Genomic DNA, 27878 nt, shown 5'->3' with positions numbered 1-27878 from the left:
TATAGTACTTGACGTATAGCATAGTGACTGATCATATACTCTTTGTTTCATTCTTCTACAATCCCAGCAATTAACAGTATCTGCCAAATATAGGATTACTACATCTTTCACATGTTTACAATGTCACATTTTAATTCAGGGTGCTTTTTTTTTTTTTAGAGACTTAACGTTTAAATCACATGAGTGAAATTTGAATTTATTGTATTTTATTTTGACAACTTAAATTGCTTATTCTTTATGCAGTTTTGTCCAATGCCACAAGAAGGCACGTCCTGAATTTAATTTCATTAACTAGAATCCAAATGGGAGCATAAAATGATTTAAGATGTGTTGTTGCCAGCAACAAATGTCATACTAGCACCAATAATTCAAATCTCATTTGAATGGCACAGTTGTTTCAAAAGCCCGTGGTCCATTAGAAATCTTGTCTTGGGATACATTACCCGTGCTTAGCTGTCTTGATTCTGATGTTTCATTTTTTTTTTTTTATTAGAATCGTAAGGGCCCATTGAAAACTGTACTATTCTTCTGAAGTCATCTCTTTCTACTCTTTTTTTTCCCATTAATATGGGCAAAATAGATAATTTATTAGTAAAATTAAAGTGGTGAAACCCAACACAGCTCATTTCTTTGAATTAATTTAATGAATTCCATAGAATGCATATAGTCGCAATTCTTCCTATAAGGTGTTTTTAGGAAAATGTTAAACAATCAAAAGGTATCCCTACTTTTTATGTTATGGCATAGATTTGAGAGCTAGCTCCTGATTTTCATATTCATAGATGTGAAGTCAATGGTTATCTGTCTTATGAGTAGCAGTGCTCAGTCATTCTATCTCCATGAAATCTTAGAAGTTGGCCTAAAATTTCCCACTTTGAAGAGTAATTTGGAGTCATTAAATTATTCCCATATTGAACTTATTTCTCCCAATATATTTAATTTTTATAAAGTTTCTATACATACGTAGTGAATAATCTGACATATTAAAAACATATAAAATGTCGCACGTTTCGCATTAGTTATAGTTTGCTTTACACTGTATGAAAATAATTACTGAGTACTTAGCATAGAACATTTAAATTCAGTTTGAGGATATAGAGGAGAAAGCATGAAATTTCTCCCCAAAGTGAAAAAGTGGAATTCCTTACGCTGGCTAAAGAAAAGGTCACTGTTGCAGATTAATAGACTAGGTAGACTTTCAGGGCCTCAATTCCATTTCCTCCACCCTACCACGTGCAACTAAGATGTGATAATCAGAAGATGGTGCTTGGCTGATGAGAGGTGATAATTGGACCGAGGGAATTTTCCAATAATTTTTTTTTTGAGGGGATGGGGGATGGGGGATATATTAGTCAGAGTTCTCTGGAGAAACAGAGCCAACATGATGTGTATGTATTTGTGTATAAAGAGATTAATTATATGGAATTGGCTCATATGATTGTGCGGGTCAGGTCAGACTTTGGAAATATGGTAAGTGTGATGCTGAATTATAAGAGGCAGGTGGTATAGTCGTGAGGCAGTATTCCTTCTGATCTCTGGTAGCCTCAGTTCTTGCTAAGACCTCCAACTGACTGGATAATGTCCACCTTCATTATCAAGTGTAATTTCCTTTACTTAAAGTGAGCTAATTGGAGATGTTAATCCTATCTACAAAATACTTCTGCAGTAACAGGCTAGTATTTGACCAAACAGCTGGATACCATAACTGGCAAAGTTGACACATGAAATTAACTACCACAGTGGGGGTGGGGAGAAGAGATCTATTTTGTGATTTCTGCAGGCCACCAGTCAAAATGGCCTTTGGCCACTTGTTTATTGGTTAGTCAGATCATATTATACAATTGTTCTTTATTACCAGTAAAAGGGGAAGAAGTGGTGAAATAAAAACCTATTTGGATTACAAATAGCTGAGAAAGTCTCATTGACCACCACTATTTCTATTTCAAAAGTGACAGTAGAAGTTAGGGAAATATCAGAATTGAGACTGTATGTTATCCAAAGAACTTGGAGTCTAAGAGATCAGCACATCCTTCTTTATTTTTTGCTGAGGATCCTGCATAGTGTTTCTTTAAAAGTGAGAAACAGGGTCCTTCTTCTCTTATAAAGGTGTAAACTGGTTTGGGCTAAGGGTAGGGTAGACAAATCATCCTAGGTAGTTTTAATGATAAATACCAAGCTGATTATGTTTACCTTAATGTGAGATGAGCATTGAAAATAGTTCTTAAGTAGTTCTGGGATTTTAAAATATTTACTAAGAGAAATATAGTAAAACTCCCCTGTCCCTCTACTCTGCTCCCAAGAAAACCTTACTTAACCGAAAAGTTGAATATTACAGTTTGAAAAAAAAATTAAATCATGTTGGTTTTAGAGCATTTCAGTGGAAATAAATGATTACGATTTTCAGCTGAAAATCATTTTAAATTTTATACTTGCCATAAAATTTAAGTCAATAATCTTGAGCATTGGCTAGAATACAGCTTAAATAAACTGTATTTATTTCCCATAAAGTAACTTTTAATTTGAGTTTTTTGACCAGTACTTTCACGTAGCTAACATTTTCCTAAAGCATTCATTAAAATGTAAAAATCTCTCTAAATGTGTTCTTTTATATGCTTTAAAAGATTAGCTTGCTATAACATTCAGATAATTTAATTAGTTATTAGGAATCACCCTGACATTTAAGAAAATACATGTGACTCATTAACTTTCTTATCTTTCATTTAGAGAAATTACTTTGCTGTCTCACAGTAAAGCAATAATTGAAATTGAGAAGGAAAATGCACAAAGACTATTTGCCCCCTTTCCCTACCTCCCTTCTTTCCCAGCCCCAGTTTGAGAACTTTATTAATCTTATGCTTAACTGGAGACTATTTTAAATAAAAGATCCTATATTTCAGTCTCTGAATAGGGAGCTGTTTTAGACATCTCTGACATCTATGGTTTAAGATTCATTTTAATTTTAATTATTTAATCAATTCATTGCAAATAGCAGATTTCATGGTGTCAAGGCTGTTACAATGTTTAAAAATATCTATGGGACTAAGTAAAATGAAAAGCTGTGCCTACTTTTCCTCTCTTTCTCAATATTAAAACAATGAATAATATACACAAATGGGATTTCTTTGTAAGTCCTCCTTTTCCCTTCTGAGTTAATCAGAATTCCACCCATCTTTCAAAGTCCCACCAAAATGCCACCTTCTTAGGAAATGTTCAGACTTTTCTATAGGAAATGTATTCAGGTTTACAGAAGGAATAATTTATTTTGTATGGAAAATAACAACCCCCAGATTAAATTCTAACAACTTTTAATTTAATTTAATAATCTGTATATAACTTTAATAAGCACTAGTTTGCACTTGGATACATACATGCATTGTATTTGAAGAGACTGGGAGGAGAAAGCCAGATAAGACCTACTTTTATCTAAGAACAAAGGAAAGGAAAAAACAGACTTTATAAAAGTAGTACTAATGGATACTCATATCTCAGTAGTGGCATAAAGAAATTAATATATCTCTCTACCTTCTAATTTTCACCCTCTCTGGGAATCCAATAATTATTCAAATAACTATTTGAGAAAGAAGGATTACTCTTGACTAACATTTTCTAAAGAACAAACTTGTTATTAGTACTGCCCAGTCTGGAAGACATATTAGAAGTGCTCCTAAAAATTTCCATCTTATTAATACATTTTGCTGCATTTCACAACTTAGACACCTTTAAAAAATAATCAACATTTTAACATCTCTGAATAGGAATGTATCTTGCAATCAATGGCTCCTGTGGTTTATTGGCAGCATTTCTCCTCTTTTAGGGAGAAAAAATAATGATGCATCTGACAATCAATGGTATCTTCTTGTGGTGAAATGCAGTAGAAATTATATCTGGAATATAATGGGCTTATTTAGATGATAAAAACTGAAAGCAGCTAAGGCAGGAACAGCTTTTAATTTTATTTATTACATATATAAAACAAGAAGAAATGGTTGACTTTTAGTTGACAGTTTGAGTGCCCCTCACACCTCTACTATAGGCCATCACTTATTATCATAATTTTTTTCCTCTGGTAATAATTAAACAGATGGAAAATATATTTCTGCTTAATGCTGCACCTTATTTTACTTAGCATCCCATATGCTTAGGTTTGAAAACTTTATAAGTATTTTGAAAATCCAAGTCAAATTTATTTTAACTGCTTTTACAAAGCACCATTTAAAAAAATAAAGAAATTGTGGTGCTATTGAGATAGCATAAAAGAAGAGATTCAATTACAATGCAACTTCTTAAAAATAACTGCAAACTTCCCTAATCATAGACGTTTTTCAATTTTCCAAGCAAAATTACTGCAAAACATTTTCCAGTTTATCTGAAAATATATGACTGTATGTAAACAGTTGATGCTGACAGATTTTCTTACTCCAGTAATGGAGATTAATGATGCATGGGTTGGCCTCCTTTCAGTAAGTAAGAAAAAAGTTGAAATTCAATAGTTATCCCTGCTCTACTGAATTCCTCATTGTAGCAGCGACTCTTATCACCAGATTCCAGTGCACATATCTCTTCTACTCCAATCCAACTAACGCTACATTTATCAACATATTATTTTCATATTCAGCTAAAGAGCTTCATATTGACAACTAGAACAGATTTCTTAATCTGTATGCTTAAATAGGAAGTGTTTTGTAGGATTTTTTTTTTTGATGAAAGGCATCCTAATATTCAGCACATAGAATGGAGATTGCAATATATATGTACATATATTATGTTCTGTCTAAGGATAAGAATATATGTATATATGTTATAAAGAGATATATGTATATATGCTATAAAGAGGACTGAAAACCCATTATTTCCCTAAGACTCTGCAAATTACACAATATTTTCATATTATTAATCCCTATGGTTGAAAGATAACTCCCTAGGTCAAATCCAAGAAAGGTGACATTAAGAGTTTTTAGTTAGATCCATGTGATCAAACTTTGGCTTTATTAGTTAGTGACATCAGCTATCTTAAACAAAAAATTGTAGTCTAAATCAAAATAAGAAGGAAAAAAGGTGTTTGATCTATGCAGAGTTTGAAGAAATGCATTTATCTCATTTTCAGACAATAGTGCAATACCTGAACTCTAAAGCTAAAATTTTATGACCCCAACTCTCAAAAAAAAAAAAAAAAAAACACACTTCATGTTCATGAAGTAGCTTAATCTTCTCCCTTTTTCATTCATCTTCTGCGACCAGCTTCCCAAATCTTAAACACAAATCTCTCCCCCTACAGAAATAACAAGCAATCTATGTTTAGTGACATCTCTTTTCATGCACAGCTAAGAAAAACATTTTTCCCCTACGATACCAAATAAACAATAAAGCAAATCCACATTCTGAGAGACTTACCTCTTGCTCAACCTTGCGCAACCAAAAAAGCCTTTCCCATACTCGGTCCTTCAGTTACCTGAACCTGCCATTTTCCTTCCCATATAGTTTTTGCAAATAAATATTCATTCTGTTTTGACTATTCTTCTTCTCCAACTGTCTTCTTCCATTACCCTAAATTTACTCATCCATTTTCAGATTTTATTCCTTCAGGGAAGACTCTCCTAACCACCCAGAATAAATAATATCTCTCAATAATATGCTTCTATATATTGTGTATTTTATGAGTGTTTATGTGTTAAAAATTCTATGAAGGTTTCAAGACTGTGCCTCCTATGCTCAGAACATTATAAGAGCCTAATAAATATTTGTTAAATTAGTACATCAATTTGTATTCTAAATCAGAGCAATATATTATCTGCCTTAAGCCACTTTAAATATATTAGGATACATTCCCAGCCAAAGCACCTTGATAAATAAATATATTAATTGCTTATTTCAGAATGACATTATACGCTTATTTTTTAGTGATAAATTTGCCACACGTATGCATTGCATTATTTGTGCCATTCCTCACAGCAATTGCCTGATACGCTTGCATTAACCTGATCCGTGAGTCTCAGATATCTGTTTGCTCTATGACATCTGCATACTGGTAAAAAATGTCACCAAGGCCTGGTGGTGATGACTGTTTTTCAACTCACCTTTGCCACTTGAATTTCTATGACTTCCTTTACTCCAACTCCTCCTTCCCAGAGTATTTATTTACAGGATGTTCTTTTATAGGATCAAATATAACATTTTCTTTGATCAACCGACCATCTTTTCCCTCTCTTGGGACTAGCTGTTCTGCTGCTAGTTCCTCTTCTCATTTAATTTTAGCATACCTTAAAGAATATTCACGTAAAATTTGCCAATATTTGCATCTTCTCTATTTTAAGTATGCATTGTGAAAACTTACCATGATATTTGTGTCATATGTGATGAAATCTTACAATGAAAATGTTGTAGTGATAATGTCTGTGCTGGACATTCATAAACACGTAGCCATGACTATTATTTGTGAGAATTCAACATGACAGTATTTTATTTATTTCAGACACCTACATAGCCAGCTGATGCTGGAAAGAACCATGACACTATAATTCCATATTAATTCATTTTCTTTATTTGTGCCCTGAAATCACATCTCTTGAGACAAGATGTGATGCTGACATGCAGAAAAAAACAGCATGTACAAAAGCTCAGAGTGTGAAAATGTGGCAAAGGGTCAGTAGCTTGGGAATGCATGAATTGCAAGTTCCATGGGAGAGAGTGGTGGGTAATAACTGGAAAGGACATCTGAGGTCACGTTACAAATGGCCTTTCATGACATTCTGTAAACTTTGACTTGCTAATTGTGAGTTTATTCTAATCAGAAAATGTCAAGATCAAATCTGCTTTTGGAAAAAATCGTGTCACTTATCACAGAGCCGGAAGAGAAGCATGTTCGTGGTCTAATTTGGGCATATGGTCAAACTGTGCCAGATTTGCTGTTCCTTTCGACATCAAACTGGGTTAAAATCCAATTGGCAAGCAAGATTACTGTAGCTAAAGTGCTAAAAGAGTGTTTGTATGGGGCAAATATTAGTCCTAGTTTAGGTACTGGAAGTCATTATTTGGTGTATTTTTAATCCAAAGATAAAATTAAAAGTGGGATATTTCACATAAAATAAAATTATTATTAATGAGCTAGCTTCTGGAGTTTAGTATTGTGATTAAACGAAGCTCTTCCTTAACTTTCTGTTAGTAGAAACTTTCATTAAAGCTCTTGCATAAAAAAAAAATAAATTTTATACATTTTTCTGTATATATATAAGTAGAACATTCTGAAATATTTGCATTTTCCATGTTTCAAAATTTTGCCTTTATTTGAGATAATCATCCTGAGCATTAATTATTGTGTATGCCCAAATATAGATTTATAATTTATATGTGGACTATGTTCTGACCCCCAGGACACACTCCATTCTACATGTGGCAATTATTTTAATTTTTAAGAGAAAGCCCTTGCATAGTGTGGGCAGCAGTTTAAGTAAAAGAAAAAAAGGAACTTGTGCATCTATTTGCTAGAAATAGTCTCAGTTTGCAGCTGTTGTATGGAATAATCGTTCATAGTGTTTCCTTTTGCAGTTAATTCTTTTTGCCTGAGAAAGAAATTATATATTCACCCTTTTGATACCATGACCAATAACGAGGTTAAAGGGTAAATCTGAGCTCTGATACAGATTGTTTAATTTTAGTAAGAAAACACAGGTTGGTGTCTTCATCTAAAACAGTAGGGAAAATAAGTTTTACCATGCAGTGTTCAGAGGAATAAATACAGGGCTCAGTTGATGGGTGAAACCCGTGCAGTTGGACGGAGGGTCCCTCTCAGCAGGGCAGCAGACTTGGTTTAATGCTCCTCTTGAAATTCTTGATGTTTTAAATAAGGGGCAGTGCATTTACATTTTGCAACAGGTCCCACAAATTATGTAGTCAGTCCTAATTAAATGAGAAAAGTGCTCTTGTAAAGTAGATTTTCTTTCTAAATTCTTCCATTTTAGTGTTAAGTCCTTATCATTTTTGACCATTTTAAACCAACTGAATTACTAAAATACATCAAAGGTGGGTTATTTTTATTATAAAAAGCAAATATTTCACTTAAATTATATAATATAAACCAAATAATATTTATGATAGAAGGCATTTACTACCTACTCAAATATTGAGAACTTAAGAAATTACTAATGTATTTTAAAAGGTAGTTGAAGCAACTTATCACTTGGAGTTATACAAACTGTTAAAACAATTTTTAATATCATACATAATTCTACAAAATTAGAAAGAGCCTTCTGGCTTTTCGCAGATAAATGTCTTTCTACAACTGGACAGAGTTCTTCACACTGGGGACAATATAAATATTCCGGCCTTTTTTTTTTACACATAATGTCATCATGTGTATTTATACTTAAAATATGCATAATGATAGCTTTATCAACCTCTTGCTGGTATCAAACACTTTTCTAAATGTCCTACGTATATTATCAACTCTTTCTCTCTCTCTCTCTCTCATACACACACACATACACACACACACGCAAACATACACACATATTCCTTTGAGGAAGGCATTGCTATTTTTTGTGATAACAATATTGAGGCTTAGAGAGAATTAATAACTTCTGGAAACTGTACAGTTAGGGAGAAATAGAGCGTAATTTTAAGCCTGGGTCTCTTAACTTCTGGAGCTTAAGTCTTTAATCAGTTGCATCAATGTTTTGCAAGCTGAGAACATATTCTCAGGACTCCTTGATTCTGTAAAATAATTTAAACCTGTTTATGTCTTCTATTAAATCACCTAATTGATAAAATAAATATGCATCTGGATTGTCTCTGATCCAGATATATTTATCTTTATGTCTTCACAAGTATACCTGATTTCTAATAATCTAGTAAGAAAGTAAGCAGTTTTAAAATGATAATAATTCTTTCCCTCTGAATGAAGGACACATGATATCATGTTGTATTGTACAGATGAAATTTTCTCATCAGTTCTGAAAGGGATAGGCTAGTAGTGAGTCATCATATGCCATAATGTAATTACAGGCTTAGCAAAACTCCAAAACCCTTCACTCCTGTGACTGGTTATTCACCGGAATTGTCACTGCAGTTTAATTTCAGGAAAAGAAAAGCTTAAGTTACAGTATTTTCTATATTTCTCTTTTAAACTCTATTTTTTATGTGGTTTTGTTTCTATATATAGTTAAGCATTTGGCATTGTGATTGTATATACAGTTAGAAGCATAAGGGCTTATCTATCTATGTTTGAACTTCTACATTAAAACAAAAACATTTAAATGGATATTGGAGTGTGTGAGAACTCTGCCCCCTCCCCCCAAATTTAAAAAGAACTTGAATGGGGCAGGCTATGGTGGCTCAGCAAGCAGAGTTCTCGCCTGCCATGCCGAGACCGGGGTTCGATTCCCAGTGCCTCCCCATGCCAAAAAAACAGAACTTGGATGAACATCTTTATGGTATGATATTTCTTTATGTGACTGATTGATTGTTAGCACCACATCATTATTTATTATTATTATTTTGTAATGTTGATATATTCAGTGCTCCATCTTGATCACTTTCATTTCCTCATGCTTTTTCTTTTGTCTTATTATCATTATTTTTAATGTTTTAGCATTTCAAAGGTAAAGCAAATCATTATCCTTCATCTTGTAGTATACTTACTTCCTATGACTCTTCCCATGAATCATTACTTTTAAAAATCTTATTTCAGAAAAATAATAATTTACTATCTTTTCTGTTTAGTTAAACCTTTGGAAAATATAACTCTTCCTGCCCACCAATGGTATGGTAATAAGAAACAAGTTATTAGATAAGATAGAAAATTGAGTTCGTTGATTTCCTGAATTAGGAATATTTTTAAGAATTATAAAATTTATTGTTTGACATTGCAACATTGCTATAAGCTCATAAAAGTAATATGTTAAGTTAAATTTGAACTCAACTTGTTGAGAAACCCTCAATTTTACTTAATGTAGTCAGATACTTGCTCAAATTTGGTAAAATCTGTCCTAGAGGTGACTAATACCCTGAACTGATTATGTAATGCCTTAATCCATTCTATCTTTTAAACTGGGAAAGGTGATATGATTTCCAAAGATTGCTGATTTGTTACAATTTTTGGTCAGTGGGAAAACTCATATAAGATAAACTGATATGAGTTGTGAAAGACAATGTCTATAGTTTCCTTCTACTGGTTATTAAAGCCCTTGGAACAGGGGAACACTGAATATTGAAAAGAAGAAGTGTCAAATTATAAAAAGGGAAAAATAAAATGATCAAATTAGAATCATTCTAAAACAGATTTGAACTCTCTAGTTTTTGTGAACATTAAAAGAATTCAATTTAAAATTTAAAGTTATTACATTTTATTAAAGATCTATAAATTTTAAATACTTTCTGAAAATCTTTTACTCTCTATCTTTTCCATGCTATTCTTCCATCCAGAAAAAAAATCCCAGAAATTCTTATATATTTTCATTTATACATGTGTCCAGTCCATGAGCAGTAACCCTTTCTTCCGTATATTATTGAAGAGAGTGTAAGTCATCTACAACATACAATCTTTCTGTACATTATTTTCCCGTTAAAGCTCTAGGTAAAATTAAATGCATTTACACTTCCATACATTACGTTATCTTACAATGATAATGCTTTCTATTAAACTGTACCTCAATATTCTGTTTTACTTGCAGCTGAATGTGGTGCATCTGCAACAAATAATGAAGGAATTTTGCTTTCTCCAAATTACCCACTCAACTATGAAAACAACCATGAATGTATTTACAGTATTCAGGTTCAAGCAGGGAAGGGAATCAATATTTCAGCCAGAACATTTCACTTAGCACAAGGAGATGTTCTCAAGGTAGGTGGACTTAGACGTACTTGCATTTTGATCATTTTTAGTCATTAAGTCTATATTATTATATGGATAAATGTATGTGTGTGCATATATATATGATCAACGATAAGCTGATTCCACCCTTTTTACAATCAAATTATGCATTAATTCTCATTTTCCTGTTGTTATTTTAGTGAAATAGAATGTCTTATTTTGAAACAATGTTTATTTCTAATGAGAAAAGGTAAATTTTTATTTTGCGATACATAAATTTACATATTTTAATATCAGAATTAGAAAACTTTCCTTCCAAATATATTATACTCAATAAATATTACATGTAAAACATAATTAACACATGAATTTTAATTTCTTTAAGAAATATAGTGAATATTTATTTCATTTTGGCTTTTACTAGGTGACTTCTTTGTCTTTTGATAGATGAAGAATTCTTTGCAGTTATGAATACAATTCAATTCATATTTCATGAACATATAAACCTGATGTCTCATGTCTATCAATTGTTTAAGAAAATATGCCATTGATAATAAATATTTAGTGTGTCTTTTATTGATTTATTTTATAATCTGTATATAAGAAATTAAAATTTTTTTTCTTGGAATAATTTCTTGCAAAAACGCCTATGTCTCAATGTCAATACCTTATAGTAGATGATTTGTGGACAAAATGGAAATAATCATTTGGATTTTGTGTAGGTAGATATATTTATTAAATTCGGGTAGAACACAAAGTTATATGATTGTAGGAAAATAAGAACAAATTACAACACACATAAATTTGCCGCCAGGAATCCAATGCAAAAATTAGATTCAGGGAATTAAATTTGAAATTTACAAATATCCTAGAAAATTCATATTTAGTATTTCATGTTGCTCATATATATGAAAAAAGCAATTATCCTACTATTTAAAGAAGATATAATTTAAACAAATATTTCCATAGTGGCTGATTCATATTTTGTAATATAACTGGTTTAGTACATATAAAATATTTATGTATTTTCAAAACAACTACATGAAGTTTTCCTAGTAATCAAAATTTGCTTAAGCCAAATGAGAAACAACATAATTCTGTTTTCACAAATCTTGGGGGGAAAAAACCCAGATATCCCAGATTAGCAGAAGTGGGGGAATTCTTTTTTAAGAAGCAATTTCAAGAATGTTTGCTATTTTTCTTCCTTGAAAAATAATTTATTTTAAATTGATGGTTCTCTAAGACAAACAACACTCTATGCTTTGTAAGATTTGTACAAATTTTGGGAAAGATTTCCTGCATTGTGTCTAGATGTATACAATTTTTGTAATAATTTACAGCTAATATATGCATTCCTGTTTTCTGTGCTTTTCCAGAATAGGCATTAAAAATTAACTTTGTAAAACTTGTCCACATCCAGTTAATTCTACTGGATTTTTATCTTAAAATAAGTTATATTTGCTAGATTATAGTCAACATTTTTTATTAATAGGATGTTTATACTTGAGAATTGAAACTGTGCTTACATTTTTTCCGGTGAGATAAAAAAATAAGTCTGTTGAATAGATCAGATATGTGAGTCTAGTCACTAAACACCTTCACACAAGCAATGATAAAAGCTTGAATTTAGAATCTGAAAGTTAGGAAGTGCTTCCCCATTGCCTATCATCCTCCTTCATGAATACTTCTCTCTCTCTCCTCCCTCTATGCTGCCTCTATTACTTTATTATATTAAATGATGCTTATGATTTGGGAAACTCATTGGGATAGCAGGTGATATCTTTCAAAAATAAAATTGCCCTTAAAAAGGGTGCTGGAAATGTGCTCGTAGGAGTGCATTTTGACTAATACTTTACTTATTTGGAGAAAGGGTACATGAGTTTGAGATAGGTTCTACAGTGCAGGAGGTCGAATCTTCAGTAGGAAATGCCAGCATGAGGGAATGTAATGGCAAGAGAGGAGTCAGGAAGAAATTCTTAAAGCTCTTTAGTGAAATTTTTTAAATGCTTATTTCTCTTAAACAAATGAGAAGATGAAAATTGATATTCTCAGCAACTTTTCAGGTTTGAAAATTTTCCTAGAAAAAAGAAATGTTCTCCAAACTTGAAAAAAAATATATACTAAATGTTACAAAATATTACAATATAGCACAGCAATTCATCTCCCCCACCCCGGATAGTCTTACCTTGGGTTTCTTCTGAATTATTAGTTTAAAATAGCTTCAGCAAACTGTTGGACTTCTATATACCACGTCTGTCCTCTTTATGGTCTCTTCACCAGTTTAAGATATAAGGTGCTTAAATATCATTTCATTCTTCCTGTTAATCTTCTGCATAGCTCGTAGTTCAGTGGTGCTCACCAATAAAGGCACAATTAGGAATGCACAAGCAGACTCATGCAACTTCCAAAGGACAAGTGATTATTTCTTAAATATCATGAAGCCCTAAGTCTTCACAGGTTAGAAGGTCTTTTGCCTAATTGCAAACTAGTCCTTCAAAACCTGTCCCCATCCTGAACCCTTTCTGTTATTAACACTGTTAAAGTGAGCTCTCCTTCTCTGTGAGACCAGGTCCCGGGCCTAATAAATAAGAGAGAAAACACCCCAATATAGAACCCTCTGCTTCTTGACTAAGAGAATTTAAAATCATTTTGTTTCTTTATTTGGTAGGATTGGCTGCATTTTTTGAAACGATATTCTCTTGCGATTATGAAAATAAGGTTGCAAGGGAGGTTTATTTATTTATGCATTTATATGTATTTATTTGTTTACGTTGGTTTCATTGACTATAACAGACACTGTATTAGATTCTGATAAAAGCAACTATAAGGGCAGCAACTATATACCTATAAAACTTCTCCTCTCTAGAGGGGACCCCACAGTCTAGACTCTAGCCAGGTATCTTTGCACGCGCTCTCTCTCTCTCTCTCTCTTTCAATCTCTCCTTCCCTTTCTTTGTCTTCTTCTTTCTGCAAACTACTATATTTATTTATAATCACATTTGTAAAGTTTATGTAAGTGAGTTCCAGTTCCAAGTATAGATGATAATGTGATTCCTCAATGTAGTTTTAAAAAGTTTTGATTCCTGTGCCCAATCCCAGAATTTCTGATTCATTAGATTTGAGGAAAGCTGTTTTCCATTGATCTGGGCAAGGGATTATGAACTTTTTATAAAATGTGCTAGATTATCAGATGACCAGCAGGTTTCAGGATCATGAATATATCCTTCTTTGGTTCTAGGGTTTGAATGAGGAAATTTCAATCCATCAAACTACTTTCCTATAGTCCCTTCAGGGACAGCGGGCTATTAATATAAATAATAGACATTGACCTCCACATGAGTAGATAACTCTGAAGCATCAGCTTTATACCAGGTTTATATTTTTTGTATAAAACTTCCTGGTAAATCCGTGACATTTGTGAGATGATGAGAAGTAATTTTGACGAGAAGCCAAGATAATCCTCCTGGAAGTGAAGTAGAAAGGGGAAAGGGCGTTTCATCGCCTCCACTCTGCACTGAAGAAATAACACTGCAGCAAGATCATTTAAGAATATATCATTTTCTTCTCATTTGTTTAATCAGGGGGGTATTTTAATCTTTCTCTCTATGAACTATGAAAAACTTTGGCTAATTATGTTTTATATTATTGGCAAGACAGATATATAATCTCCTAGTCATTGTAGAATACGTGTTCTATGTTTTTTTTATCAACTTTGTACTAGGATAACTTTAGACTGCTTATGTTTGTGGTTCAGAATAGATGGTGGGTTAAATGATCTTTTTCTTTATGCCCTTATTTGGAAACTTTAAAGACACACTCATGAATAACCTTGGATTTAATTTAATATTTCAGCTTAAGGGAAGCAAAAAGTCTTATGAACTATATTTTGTTAAAAGCCTTTTAATATCCGCTTTTGTAACTATTAAATTTTCAAACATCTGTGCGTTGAAATACTTTAACAGAGCTAGACAACGAAAACAAAATCACCTTCTCTGACTTATGTTGAACTTCAAACTTCTGTCTAAACATTCTATTCACTTTACTTTGCCTAATGGGCAAAGTAAAACTCTATATTTTCCCATCATGTCTGCTTTCCCCTTGGTTTTCTCCACTTCAGTAATTGGAAACTATATTCTTCCAGTTACTCAAGAATAAAATTGAGTTTGACCTTGATTCCTCTTTCTTGTACACTTTACATACTGGTCATGAGCAAATTCTGTGGTCTATTCCTTCCAAAATATTTCCAGAAGCAATCACTGCGTAGTGTTACCGCTTGGTCCAAGGCATTATTATCTCTTATCTGGTTTAGTGACATTGTTTCCAATTGATCTCTCTCATCCCCCTATACAATCTATTTTCAACCCAACAGCTGTGGTGATCCTTTCCAAATGTAAGACATGTCATATAACTCCTTTACCTTTTCATGCATGCTGCCAAATGGGAGAAACCTAATAATCTTGAAAACATCATGCTCAGTAAAATAAGCAAGACACATAAGGACAAATATGTGTGATGTCACTTATTACGCATAGTATATTTCTTTATTTTTTTGTCTTCCTCACTAGACTGTAAGATCCAGAAGAATAGGGACTTTAATATTTACTCCACTGTTACTTCAGTATCTAAGAGCAGTGCCTGTCATATAGTAAACACTCAATAAATATCTTTTCTCCTGAAAAGAACATATTTTATTAAACAGTGATTTCTGAAACATTTCAGCTACTTTCCACGTAAATCAAGAGAAATATATTTTCCTTCTATTTAATTTCAGTTGTTAGCGTTTCTAATCTAGGAAAAGTGAATTATATTAGTATATGACTCAGGTGCTTTTAAATGTCTCCCCCTCCTCCATACTTTTTTGTCCAAATGTAGAATCTGAAATTCATTGTTATAGTTGGTGGATTTTTTTTTTAAGAAGACTATTCAGCTCAATCAATTAACTGAGAAAATGGATTTTAACAGTTATGAATGCATTATGCCTTTGTTTATTCACCACTCACCTAATCTAGTTATTAAGCATTGACTTTGGAGTCAGGTACAACTAGATTCAAAAGCTGGACCTGCCCTTTAGTAGTTATATAATTTTTGGAGATTTCATTAATATTTCTAAACCTCAGCGTCCTCATCTGAAAAACTGTGATATTTATAATAACTTATACCAAGGGTTGTCAGTCAAAATGACTAAGTTTTTTGATGTTTATAAAATACAGCACAGCACCTGCACTTAATAAATCCCAATGAATTTTAGTGTGGTAGGACACATTTCAGCAGCCACTATTCCAAAATTTACAAAATATGTAGCTTGTAAAGATTTTTCTATAAATAAGCTTGCTTATTTCTGCTGGATGGTGGAAAAATCAGTCTAGATCAGTCAGAATAAACTCAGTCAATTCTGCATTTGTCAATTCAGGGTCTCTGAGATATTTTGAAATTGCATATAGGTTCTGGGCTTCTTACTTGGCATCAAGACATCAAAGTTTCAGGGCATCATCTGTTTGTGACAGTAACTGCTGACATATTTCATTTCCCACCTGTTCTCCAGCCATCAGTCCAATTGATTGCCCACTGCTGGCTCATAGACATCCACTTAGCATTCACCAGCTCTTAGTACCATATTCTGCTCTGCTCTCAAAATCTTGAGAAGCAATTTAGCTTTTTTTGTATATCATGTTGAGGTACATCATGACCATATGGCAGGCTCAGGTCTAATTGCCTCACCACAAACCAAAGAAATGAGCCATTTCTTTCTCATCTCTTCTCTGCTGGGCATGTGAGTGTCTACAAGTTTTGCCACCTTCCTGGGCTCCAGATAGAAAGCAAGGTACGAGTTCCCTTTGTGTTCTGATTCTAGACTCTTTTGGACTTCTATTATTCCCCAACCCCAGGTGGGTATGATGCAAAGTCCTGTCTTAGAGATCTTAATAAAGAAGCTAATTCTTTTGTTCTTCTCTTAACTCATTTAGGGAATTATTATCTAGTTTGGTTGGAGTCCAGCTAGAATGTATTCTTCTATAACATTAAATGGGCATAGATCAAGGAAGAATACTGTACTTCCCCTGCCTAATCTCCCCGGAAATATGTACTTTAATAATCAGTTCAACTAACGTTTAATGGATGTTTATTATCTGTAGGTTCTGAACAATAAAAAATGAACAGGTCCTGTTGTCAACTTGATCAGGAAGAAAGCGAAACACCAATCAGAAACACTGTTTCTGTTTTGCTCTTGCTGTGCTTGTTTTTATTTTCAAATAAAAGCTAAGCACGTGTTTAGATAAGAGAAATGCAGCAGGCACTCTTTTTTAACATAGTCATTCATTGTATTGCTTAAAGTCTGGCTAAAATCAATGAAAGTTTTGTTTGTTTGGTAGCTGATCATTAAAACATTTTCTAGCACACCAGCAATCTCATATGTCCACTAAACATATCTGCCAACTCTGCTTCGTGCTGTTCACAGATAATCCTTTAACTCTCAAAAGCACTCTCTATATGTCCACTTCTATAGAGTCTTATGTTAGACCTCACAGCCCCCTTCAACCTCTCCCATAGAGAGATGTGAAATGATTTGTGACAGGTCATACAGCTTTAATGGTAAAGTTGGGACTTAAATCCAGACCTGTATAACCATAAAGCTAATGCCCCTGAAAAAAAAAGTCCCCTTGTTGTGGCCCCAAACCTTCACTAAAATATTTTGAATTGAATTGAATTGAAATTACTTGAATTGAATTGAATCAATGTGAAACCAAAGTTCTCTGCTCTGTTCCCTATTCTCTCTGGAGAGAATATAATAAAGTTCAGGATCAAACCCTCTATGAGCAACCGTTTTAAAAGTTATTCTTTTTTTTTCATTCAAATGGACATCTCAGTCACCTTATTAGAACAAATAATACAAATTCCCAAATTAAATTATAAAACAAATGACCAAAACTGAAAATTCCAGCTGCTAGGAGGAGGAATAATTTGGATGTTTGTATGATTATACATAAGTGCGTGTGCAATTTCTCTTTTGATTTTACTTTTTATTTACTTTCTGCTCTTGAGTTCAGATGACACCTAACGTGCTAATTCATTAGAGATATAGCTGAATATATCTTCTAGCCATACATTTATTATATCACTCATAACCATGGTTTTGAGTGATGATCACATTAGGATTTATTCTCATAGCTTTAGGAGGGTCTATACGACATAACTAATTTCAGAGTCTGATCCATTATAAAAGGTTTGATAACTGAAACATGGCAATGTTAACTTCTCGGCCTTTTTGGAAGGCAAACATGAATTGCAGCCTATTTTGAAAATTAGAGTTCTATCAGAATTGTGTTACATTGTAGAAGCTCTAAATGCTATTCATAATTAAGTCAACTTGAAGTTCTACATTTGACATGAAGTCCTCATGATCTAAATTAGGTGCTAAATAACTGAAATTTATTCTATAAGAAACAAAGTTTGCTTTATTCTAAGTAACTACTGTAGTATTATACAGTTATCTTGTTAGTTTGCTTTTTTCTAAGTAAATAGTATAGTATTATACAGTTATCTTGTTCTTTTGTAGCTTTCTATATTTCTTGAAAAATGAATAATGATTAAAGCATATACTGAAAATAATAAGATATTTAAAAAATAAAAAGGAGAATATGCCCAAATATTATAAGATATCCTGATCTTAATAAAAGCAGAACTATGAGAAATAATAATTTCAAATAAAAGTTCCAAGAAGATCTAATTAATTCACTATGTGCTATATTATTGCTTTTGAATGAAAGGTATACTTTATTTATTTTTTTTGTTTGTTTATTTTGTTTTCTTCTCCATTTACTTACTTTCATGTCCACTTTAAGAGTAATTTATCTTGAGTACAATGCTTTGTTCTTAAAGGTTGCTTTGACGTTTCCATATAATAGATTTGAATACATTTTAAGAATTTTATTTACAAGTTTAGCAGCATTGACTTGATCATTATTGTAAATGCTTTATTTTTTTAAAGTTTTTCTAATTAACACTGGCTTCTCATTTCTGAGTTATTTTATGCATGCTTCCAAAATTTCATAGTTGAAAGATCAAGCTTCATTTTATCTGGATAATTATAGTAGCCCTTCTGTATAATTGTTTGCAAATTCGGTATTTTTTTCTTTCTTTTAACTTTACAGTGTTAAATAAACTCTAGTTAATAAATTTTGATCATGAATTGGATCCTCCCTGCTGAGCTTAAAATATTTCTTTTTTCTGAATATATTGACTCTGTTTCATAGCTTTTATTTCATTGATCATTTGGTTTTTTATCTTTATGTTTCTTTTTATTTTTGTTTATTTTTATTAATCATTTGTTTTTAAAAGTGTTTCTTAAAGAAACTTTCTTTTGAATAAGATAAATATGTGTTTTTTGCTTTAAAAATAGAAAGACAATATCATTTTGTCTCATTTGTGACTACCATTATTGAGGTAATTTTTTTTAACCTTCAGCAAGTCATAAAAAATGTCTTGGTATTTTTGTATTCTCAACACCTACTCAACACCTTCTACATTGCCTGAGAAGAAATATTTGTTTAATTATTTTGTTATTTTTTGCACTGTGATATATAGGAATGATTTTTATATATGGATAATAATTTCTGCTCCCTGTTGATAAACTTTGGCTTTTCACTACCACTAACAGTTTGAGGAAATAAATGAAACATAAAGAGACATAATTTTTCATTAAAAACAGATTTCATCAGCCATATTTTTTGTTGTTATTGTTTTGCCTGAGCCGGAACCGGGAATCAAACCCGGGTCTCTGGAAAGGTAGGCAAGAATTCTGCCACTGAGCCACCTTCACACCACCCTCATCAACCCATTTTTACTTGCATTTCTAGTTGTTTAGTTATATTTCTCCTTTATTTGATGGTATTTGATAGCCTGACAATTCTCACAATGAATTCACACATGAAAGTAAAACTAGCATGAGTTAAGAAACAATTATTTATATTATTTATGTTTTCCATAGCAAATTAACTTACACAGTGGTGAGAAATATGGCGAATAAAAGGAAAATGACTATTTGGGGGCAATATTAACCATTGGATCTGATGGTTAAATTGCTTTGTTGTGAGTATATAGCTCTAACCACTGGTTTTAAAACCTAGTTAATATGTTGAGTCATAAAACAGATGTATTCAAACGCAGGCATCTGAGGATATTGCCATTTGAAACTCAAAGATGCAAATAATGTTTCCTTGCCTCTTAATTATCCTTAATGATGACTATTCTTAAAAAATGATGAGTTCAATCTGAAGTAATCAGACAGAAAACAAATCTGAGCTAACAAACCTCAACATTTGGTTCAGTTTTGTTGAAGACAGATATGTTCTTACTAATAACTGAAATAGAAATTTGTTAGTATGATGAATTAGATTCCTCCAAGGAGTCAAGCTACTTTCTTATAGTTTTAGGAAATCTGTCCATGTAGCCCGCTATCTAGAATCCTGTAAAAGTATCAAAGCCTCTATAGCAGCTGCAAGAGCATAGCATTTGACACCATTTCCAAATGCTGCAGTAACAGAATCAATTCAATCTAGACTCCAACTATCATGAGTTAGACCAGACTCTGCACACTGAGAGCAATCCTCTGCAAGGTTGTACTTCAGGAACCAGTCCCAAGTTCAGGGGCCCACCATGCCCTTGCATTAGATAATTCACCAGAACAACTCATAACATTCACTGAAAGTGTTATACTCATGAGTATAGTATTTATTATAATAAAAGGATATGAATAAGAAGAAGCCAAAATAAGAGACACATAGGATGAAGTCTGGAAGGGTCTCAAACACAAGCTTCCATGTCCTCTCTACATGGAATGAGAACATATCACCTTCCTGGCACAGAGATGTGCCTTAAAAGTCATGGAACCTCACCAGAACTTCGAGTGTCCCAAGCTTATATAAAATCTCATTATGTAGGCATGATTGATGGAATCTATGCCCATGTGGCTGAACTCAATCCCTAGCTTCTCTCCCCTCCCACAGGTCAGGGAATTAGACTGATATAATGTGGCTCAAAGCCCCAACCCCCTATCACATAGTGGATTTTTTTTTCTGGTGGACCAACCCACCTTAGGCTACAGGTGTGTCTGGCCCAATGCTGAAACTATCAGGCACGGTCCTGGGCCCACCAAGAACAAAAGAAACTCCTATTATGGGAAATTCTAAAGATTCAGAAGTTGCTTCCCCCAAAACTGGACAAAGCCCAGCCAAGTGTTACGTTACAGCACATCCCCAAGTACTCTTTAAACAGTCAGCACACATTTAAAGGAAATTATTGACAGAAAGACCTTTTGAAAAGGAAAGTCCAGAAATGTTTGCTGTTAGGGATTCAATGACTGTGCTGACCTGAGCTTAAGATCCTCACACCCTTTCTTCCCCCTCTTACTTCAAGGCCCTCTCTATGCTAAAGCAACAGCAAGTAAATAGGCTAGTGGAGCCTAGGGGTACATATGAGGCTGTAGATCCCCCCAATTACCAGGAGAGAAGGCAGGACAGTCTTGCTCACTGGAGACTTCAGAATTTCTAAGTAGAAGAGACTTTAGGATAGTGTAGGCTGAAGAAGATACTAGGGGTCTTGAAATAAAGCTGCATTCATATAGTATATTGCATAAGATCTTTATCACCTTCATAGCATGTAAATATGAACACTGTCTGTTGCCCATATTAAAGAATGGGGAAGGGAGCTGATGGAGATTATGGAGTGAAGATTAAAGTCCTGCCAACCACCACTCTATGTGTCACTGGATCTAATGCACAAAGCTATAGAAAAGAAGAGCCATCTTTAAGCCTCATTTGAGGATCTTGAACTGATAGATCCCTGAGAGGGATCAGCAAGCAAAACATCTGTAAATTCTCTTAAAAAGAGCTTTCACCCTCTAGTTTGCAAATCAGGTGGTCTTGGAAGGGACTACCTGAATCTGCTGATCTGTGGAGTAGAAAACAGCATTTGTATGTCTGAGAGGTGGAAATAAGGTATCACTTTTTACTTTTGGGAAATTAGAAAAGAAGAGGCTCTTTACCCATAATTGAGCAGAAAGGTAATTCTTGTCAGTTCACTGCTGGACTACAAAAGTAGAAGTTTCTGAGAATTTCATGAGCTATTGCTTTGCCACTGTTTAGGAGACTTAACAACCAGATAACTTGCATAGACAACAAGAAAACAAAACAAAACAAAAAACTGTGAGTAAAGGTAAATAACAATGTGCCATCAGTAACCTGATGGAGAAGACTCAAATACATAAAACAGCTGAAGCGCATTCAATTCACATTATGGAAGAGTTAAAAGTTAAAATTATTTGATAATTTTTAAAGTTGTAAAATATCTCGATAATACATTCAGAGTACAAAAAAAAAATTGTAACAGCTAAGATTTTGTCTCCACTACCCCAAAATTACAATTTTTGCTCCCCTTGGGGATAACACCAGCATAGAAAATGCATGCCTTAAAGGAAAAAGAGTAAGTCATTGCTTTCAAATCAATTTAAATCAGTTTATTTACTACACACTGTTTGGAAAATTACCTGACAATACAGGAACATTTTAATTTTAGTCAAGCAATTCCAGATTTTAAAATCCTTCTTATTGAAATACTAGTAACAAAAGGCCCCAAGGTTATATGTAAAAGTGTTTATTTCAGCATTGTTTGTAGTAGCAAAAAACCCGAGTCACTAACTCAGAAATGGTAAAACAAGCTATTGTAGTGTCATTTTATGAAATGTTATAGAACTCTCAAAAAAGAGTCTTTATCCACGGTCTGAGAAGTTGTCTATAATGTATTGATAAATTGAAAGCAAATTAGAGTGCAATACAACATGATTCCATTTTTAATAAAAACGACTTTGTCCCTCCCATATTTGCGTACATTGTTTATGTTGTATGATTATGGAGAGAGGTTATTCCTTCAGAACAAGGAAAAAGATGGAGGGATATTTAGAGAGCTTATTAATTTGGCTTGGTACATTCTTACCTTGTTAAATTAGCTTTTAAAAGCACTTAGTGCTCTTTTAATCTGGAATAAATTATATAAATTGCACAAGAAACAAGTATACTTTGTATTATTGAAAAAGCAGGTATTTGTTCTCCTTGGAAAAGTTGCAGAAAAATAAGCAAACAAACAAACAAAAAAACCTGGAGACCAATTTTCCTGTAGGTATTCTCAACTACAAATTGTCTACCATTAAAATTATTGTTTTTTGTTTGTTTGTTTGTTTGTTTTTTGCATGGGCAGGCACCAGGAATAGTACCAGGGTCTTTGGCATGGCAGGCGAGAATTCTGCCACTGAGCCACCCTTGCACCGCCCTAAAATTATTGTTTTTATAAGAAGAAAAAAATATACAAAATGATTTCAAGTATCACTTAGAGTCTACTAAACTTGGAATTAAAAAAAAATTATCTATATGGATTATCACTTTCTTAACCTCGTATTTATAGGAACTAATATATTTAATTATCCTTGGGGAACATGTAATTATTTGATCTTCTTCCTCAGTATAAGTACATGCTCTGAATTTGTTATTATTTGCCTATTTACATTTTCATATAAATATATTTTGCAGATTTATGATGGAAAAGATAAAACTACTCATCTACTAGGCGCTTTTACTGGTGCTTCTATGCGAGGACTGACACTTAGTAGTACTTCAAATCAGCTCTGGCTAGAATTCAATTCTGATTCTGAAGGAACAGATGAAGGCTTTCAACTTGTGTATACCAGTAAGTATTTTGGCAAAACAAAATGGTCAGACACTGATGCTGAATGCTTACTCAACCATTGCAATGCACCAAGTGAAGGGATAGTCAATATTTGATTATCAATTTGCAGCTTATAATTTCCATCTACATATATACTTTGGCTTGATCCTAACAAGAATATTATAAATTACAGGTATTCTGTTGCCATTTTATAGTTGAAACAGCTAAATTTCAAAGAGTTAAGTAATTTGTGACTGGGCTTAGGTGTGTTTTGCTTTCTTAATTTTTTTTTTTTTTTCAGTTTTTAATATCAGGAGTCCATCCATCCAATATTTAAGAAAAAGAGTGACACTTTATAATGGATGAAAATCTGATGTTTGAGATTCTACCTATAATTGCAAAATGCACCTAATATCCGTCTAGTGATTATTTTTGGTCAATTAGTAATGAAAACTAGTTTCAGATAATTTTTACATTAAAAGGTAGCTAAAGGTTTTAGCTTAGTTTGCTTTGCTTTTGTATTGATTTATCTAGTTAAAGTAAATTCACACAGATTTATTATACTAAAGTCAAATATTTAGACAAATTAGTAGTAGTTCAAAGTCATGAACCATAGAGAGCATGTTATGTTGTTTTATGTATTAAATAAATTCATTTTACCAGCTCCATAAAATAATAGTTGTGCTAATTACATCAATGGGCACTGAATTCTATTCAAATAATACATTTATGGAGTTTCTACTTTGTGTAAGGTACCATACAAGAAAATAATGTATATCTAAAACTAAGGTGGTTATTGACTGTGTGCTTAAAAAATTTAAACGCTATCAGATAAAATTGGTTGCTGGACGTTCAGAATACTCATTTCATAAACAAAATAAATTAAGTAGTAATATTAAGAGATCTTTACTACCAGTGTATTTGAGACATTCAACTGACCCCAATAAATAATCACAGGAATTCAAAGAATTATAACTGTTGTGGAAACTGGGAAATTAAAAGGGTAACTGCATCAAAGATAATCATATAGACTCCTACAGGGAATCCGAATCAAATTACACTTTGTGAAAATATAATTTCTTAATGAAGATGGGAGAGTATAATGACTCATTATATTAAAATATTCTGGTTAATAATTCTGAGAGACTACTTTTCCTACCTGTTTACTTCCAGGCTGTTTTCTACCTATGCTAGAATTTTTATACTGCTAATATTAACTAAACATAAATTAACAGAATGGGTGCTGAATACTTCTATATCGTCAGAGCTGTTATCTATGATGTAATTTCTTATGAAGTCTGCCTAAAGAGAAATAAAAATCAAGCTAATAGTGTTTATAAGTATTACTGCTTAATGGAGTAAAATTAATGGTATTGATGACATTGCTCAAATGTAATTTGTATGATCTTCTCAGAAGGGCAAACATTTTGAATATAAACATTAGTTTATATTCACAACTAATGTAATACTGCTGGTATTTTGAAGCTACATGGCCATGACTGGCTTAATGTTTCCGTAATGATCTTTATGTGTTCTACATCCTATTACACTTGTCCTTGTCTAAAATGTGTATGGGTTTCCTTATTCAATACATAAAATCAAAGTGACTTGGTAATACTGATATAAAGTTACTGGGCATTGGCCAGACATACCTGGCTTTAAAAATTTATGGTGTGCTTCAGTGTCTGGAATGAGTAAAATCATTGAATTTATTGTCATTGATGTAAGCTAAATGATGTTAAAAAGAAACATCCCTAAAAAGCAAACATATGAAGTCACTCTTTTTTTAAATAACTCTGCTTGTAAGATGACAGTTGTTATGAAAATTAGAAGCCGTAGAATTATAAAAGTAATTATTTTAAAAAGACAAATGCCCTAAATGTATTTCCATCCCAGAACAACAATAACAACATTTCAGTCTCAGATATGAAATAAAAATGTGTATAGCCGACTTCTGAGATGTCTTTGGAAATCATAATTTCAATAAATGCTCCTCAGACTTTGTGAGCTAAAGCTATATTCTGAGCCTCACTATTGTGTAACTCTGAAAGTAGTAGCCTATCTGTTATTAATTGCATTTGTTCCTAAGTGCTACTTTGATTTTCATAAGGAAAACTATTCTCTATATCTGTATTTATCTTAGAAGTCAACCAAAGATTTCTAACTTTGGGGAGAAGTTCATTTTCGTTCTCCAAATATGCTCTTTGGTTTTGATTTCTTACACCTAAGAAGGCTGCTTTCTGTCAGGTGTGCCCTTCCCACTTTTGGCAAAAACTGAACCTTTAAACTTCAATTCCCCATTGGCGCTTACCACTATTCTGCCAGCCAGAGTTAGTGTACGTTTTCAACTTTTCTTTTACAGGAGTTTATATTCACAACTAATGTAACAGTTATCACATTGTATTATGGTTTTACTTGTTTGCAAACAAATTGTGTATAGTTCTGGAGGGGGCCGTTTCCCTTCATAATGTCTTTAATCAGTGTCAGTTCAATTGTGTCTTTTTATATATTTTTAATAAGTTATCATGTGGACTGAATACTGAATCTATAAAATGCTTTTGCAATACTAGCAGAAAACTCTTCGAGAACAAATATTTTAAATATTCATAAAATTCTTAGGGCAGTAATTAATCAATTTATGCATATGAGAGATGTACTTAAGGCATATGAACCTTAGGAAAAACAGAGAATACCATGTTTTTATGTTTAAATCCTGTGTATGCAATCATTCTTTAGGCCAACTCCATTCCTACCCATTCTGTGTTTTGTTTTGCCTTATGATTATTTCATTGATGTTTCCAAAACATCTAACAGAAAGAGCTCTGAAAAATAATATAATAATACTGGGAAGATCCCTGTATTAACACTGAAAGAATTAGAGACAGAAGAGAGGATATTTGACTAGGAGGGATCAGGTTAGGTTTCATGAAGGTATGGGGGCTTGGAGACATGTAGCCTAGAAAACCATGTTCTAAAACTTAACCCATTCATGTGAGTATGGATCCTTTAAATAGTACCTTCTGATGAGGTTATTTCAGTTATGGTGTAGGCCAACTGAATTAGCATGTGTCTTTATGTCAGTTTGAAACTGTTGTGTTCCTCAGAAAAGTCATTTTCTGTCAATCCTGATCCAATCTTGTGGGGCCAGACCTATTGTTTAGGGTAGAACCTTTGACTAGATTGTTTCTATGGAGATTGGCCCACTCGATTGTGGGTGTGGCCTTTTGATTAGATTACTTCCTTGGAGATGTGACACAGCCAATTGTGGGTGTGACTTTTTTTATTAGATGGAAATATTACCTGGCCCATTCAAGGTGGGGCTTGATTAGTTTAGTGGAGTCCTTTAAAAGGGGAAACATTTTGGAGTTGCTTCAGAGCCAACAGAGATGCAAACATTTGGGGATGCTTGGAGTGCTGACAGAGAGAGCAGATACCTAGACATAGACATTTGGAGATGCCGAGCCCAGCAGACTTTGCCATATGCCTTCCCATGAAATGCTAAGCAAGCCGGAACCCAGAGTTGTGTCCTAGAGGAGCTAAGTGAAGGCCCACGAGATGCCTAGAGAGGAGATCACTGGCATCAGAAGCTAGAAGCAATGGAACTAGGAACAAAGACCAACAGATGTCAGCCATATGCCTTCCCATGTGACAGACATCTGCCTTTTTTGAATCAAGGTATCTTCCTCTAGGTGACCAACAGATGTCAGCCATATGCCTTCCCATGTGACAAACATCTGCCTTTTTTGAATCAAGGTATCTTCCTCTAGGTGACTTAACTGGGACATTTTTATGGCCTTAGAACTATAAACTTGTAACTTAAAAAAATCCCCTTTATAAAAGCCAACCCATTTCTGGTATATTGCATTCCAGCAGCAATAGCACGCTAAAACAGTCTTAATCCTATTACTGGACGCCTCGTAGAGAAGGTTAGGGATAAGCCAGAAGTTGGAAGTCAATGGAACTGAGCCAGGTGTCAGAAAAGCCCAAGACCATGGAATGCTGGCAGCCAGTCAAGTGTGCCACAGTCTTCTTGAAGAAAACATTGCTTTGACAATGCCCTGATTTTGGACTTTTCCTTAGTCTCAAAACTTTGAGCCAATAAATACTCATTGATTAAGCCAACCCATTGCATGACGTTTGTTTTAGCCGCGAGAAAACTAAAACAGGTGGTACTAAATGTAGGGTTGATGCCTCACAGAGGAAATTATGGGGAGTATTACAGGTGATAAGAATGAGATAAGGAAAGGCAGAGAGATTAGGAGGGACAAAGTACATTCAGGACAAATACAGCAAAGACTTCGATTCAGATTAACCCCCATGTCTGGCTCTTCTCAGATTTCTAATCTCAGCATGAACAGGTCTT

At 33.3% G+C, this 27878-nt stretch overlaps 1 protein-coding gene across 1 annotated transcript in view; it reads left to right on the top strand.

Moving 5' to 3' along the window:
- The window catches only part of CSMD3 (CUB and Sushi multiple domains 3), a 1056828-nt gene that overhangs the window by 731715 nt on the left and 297235 nt on the right, over positions 1-27878 (top strand). Inside the window, exons 23-24 of the mRNA XM_077163312.1 lie at positions 10665-10834; positions 23380-23536. Coding sequence (XP_077019427.1) covers positions 10665-10834; positions 23380-23536 — 327 coding nt within the window. The remainder of the gene's footprint in view (positions 1-10664; positions 10835-23379; positions 23537-27878) is intronic.

Source organism: Tamandua tetradactyla, chromosome 6 (assembly GCF_023851605.1).
Source record: "Tamandua tetradactyla isolate mTamTet1 chromosome 6, mTamTet1.pri, whole genome shotgun sequence".
Classification (NCBI taxonomy): Eukaryota; Metazoa; Chordata; class Mammalia; order Pilosa; family Myrmecophagidae; genus Tamandua; species Tamandua tetradactyla.
Note: the sequence above shows the minus strand (reverse complement) of the source record. Positions and strands in the feature narration are given on the sequence as shown.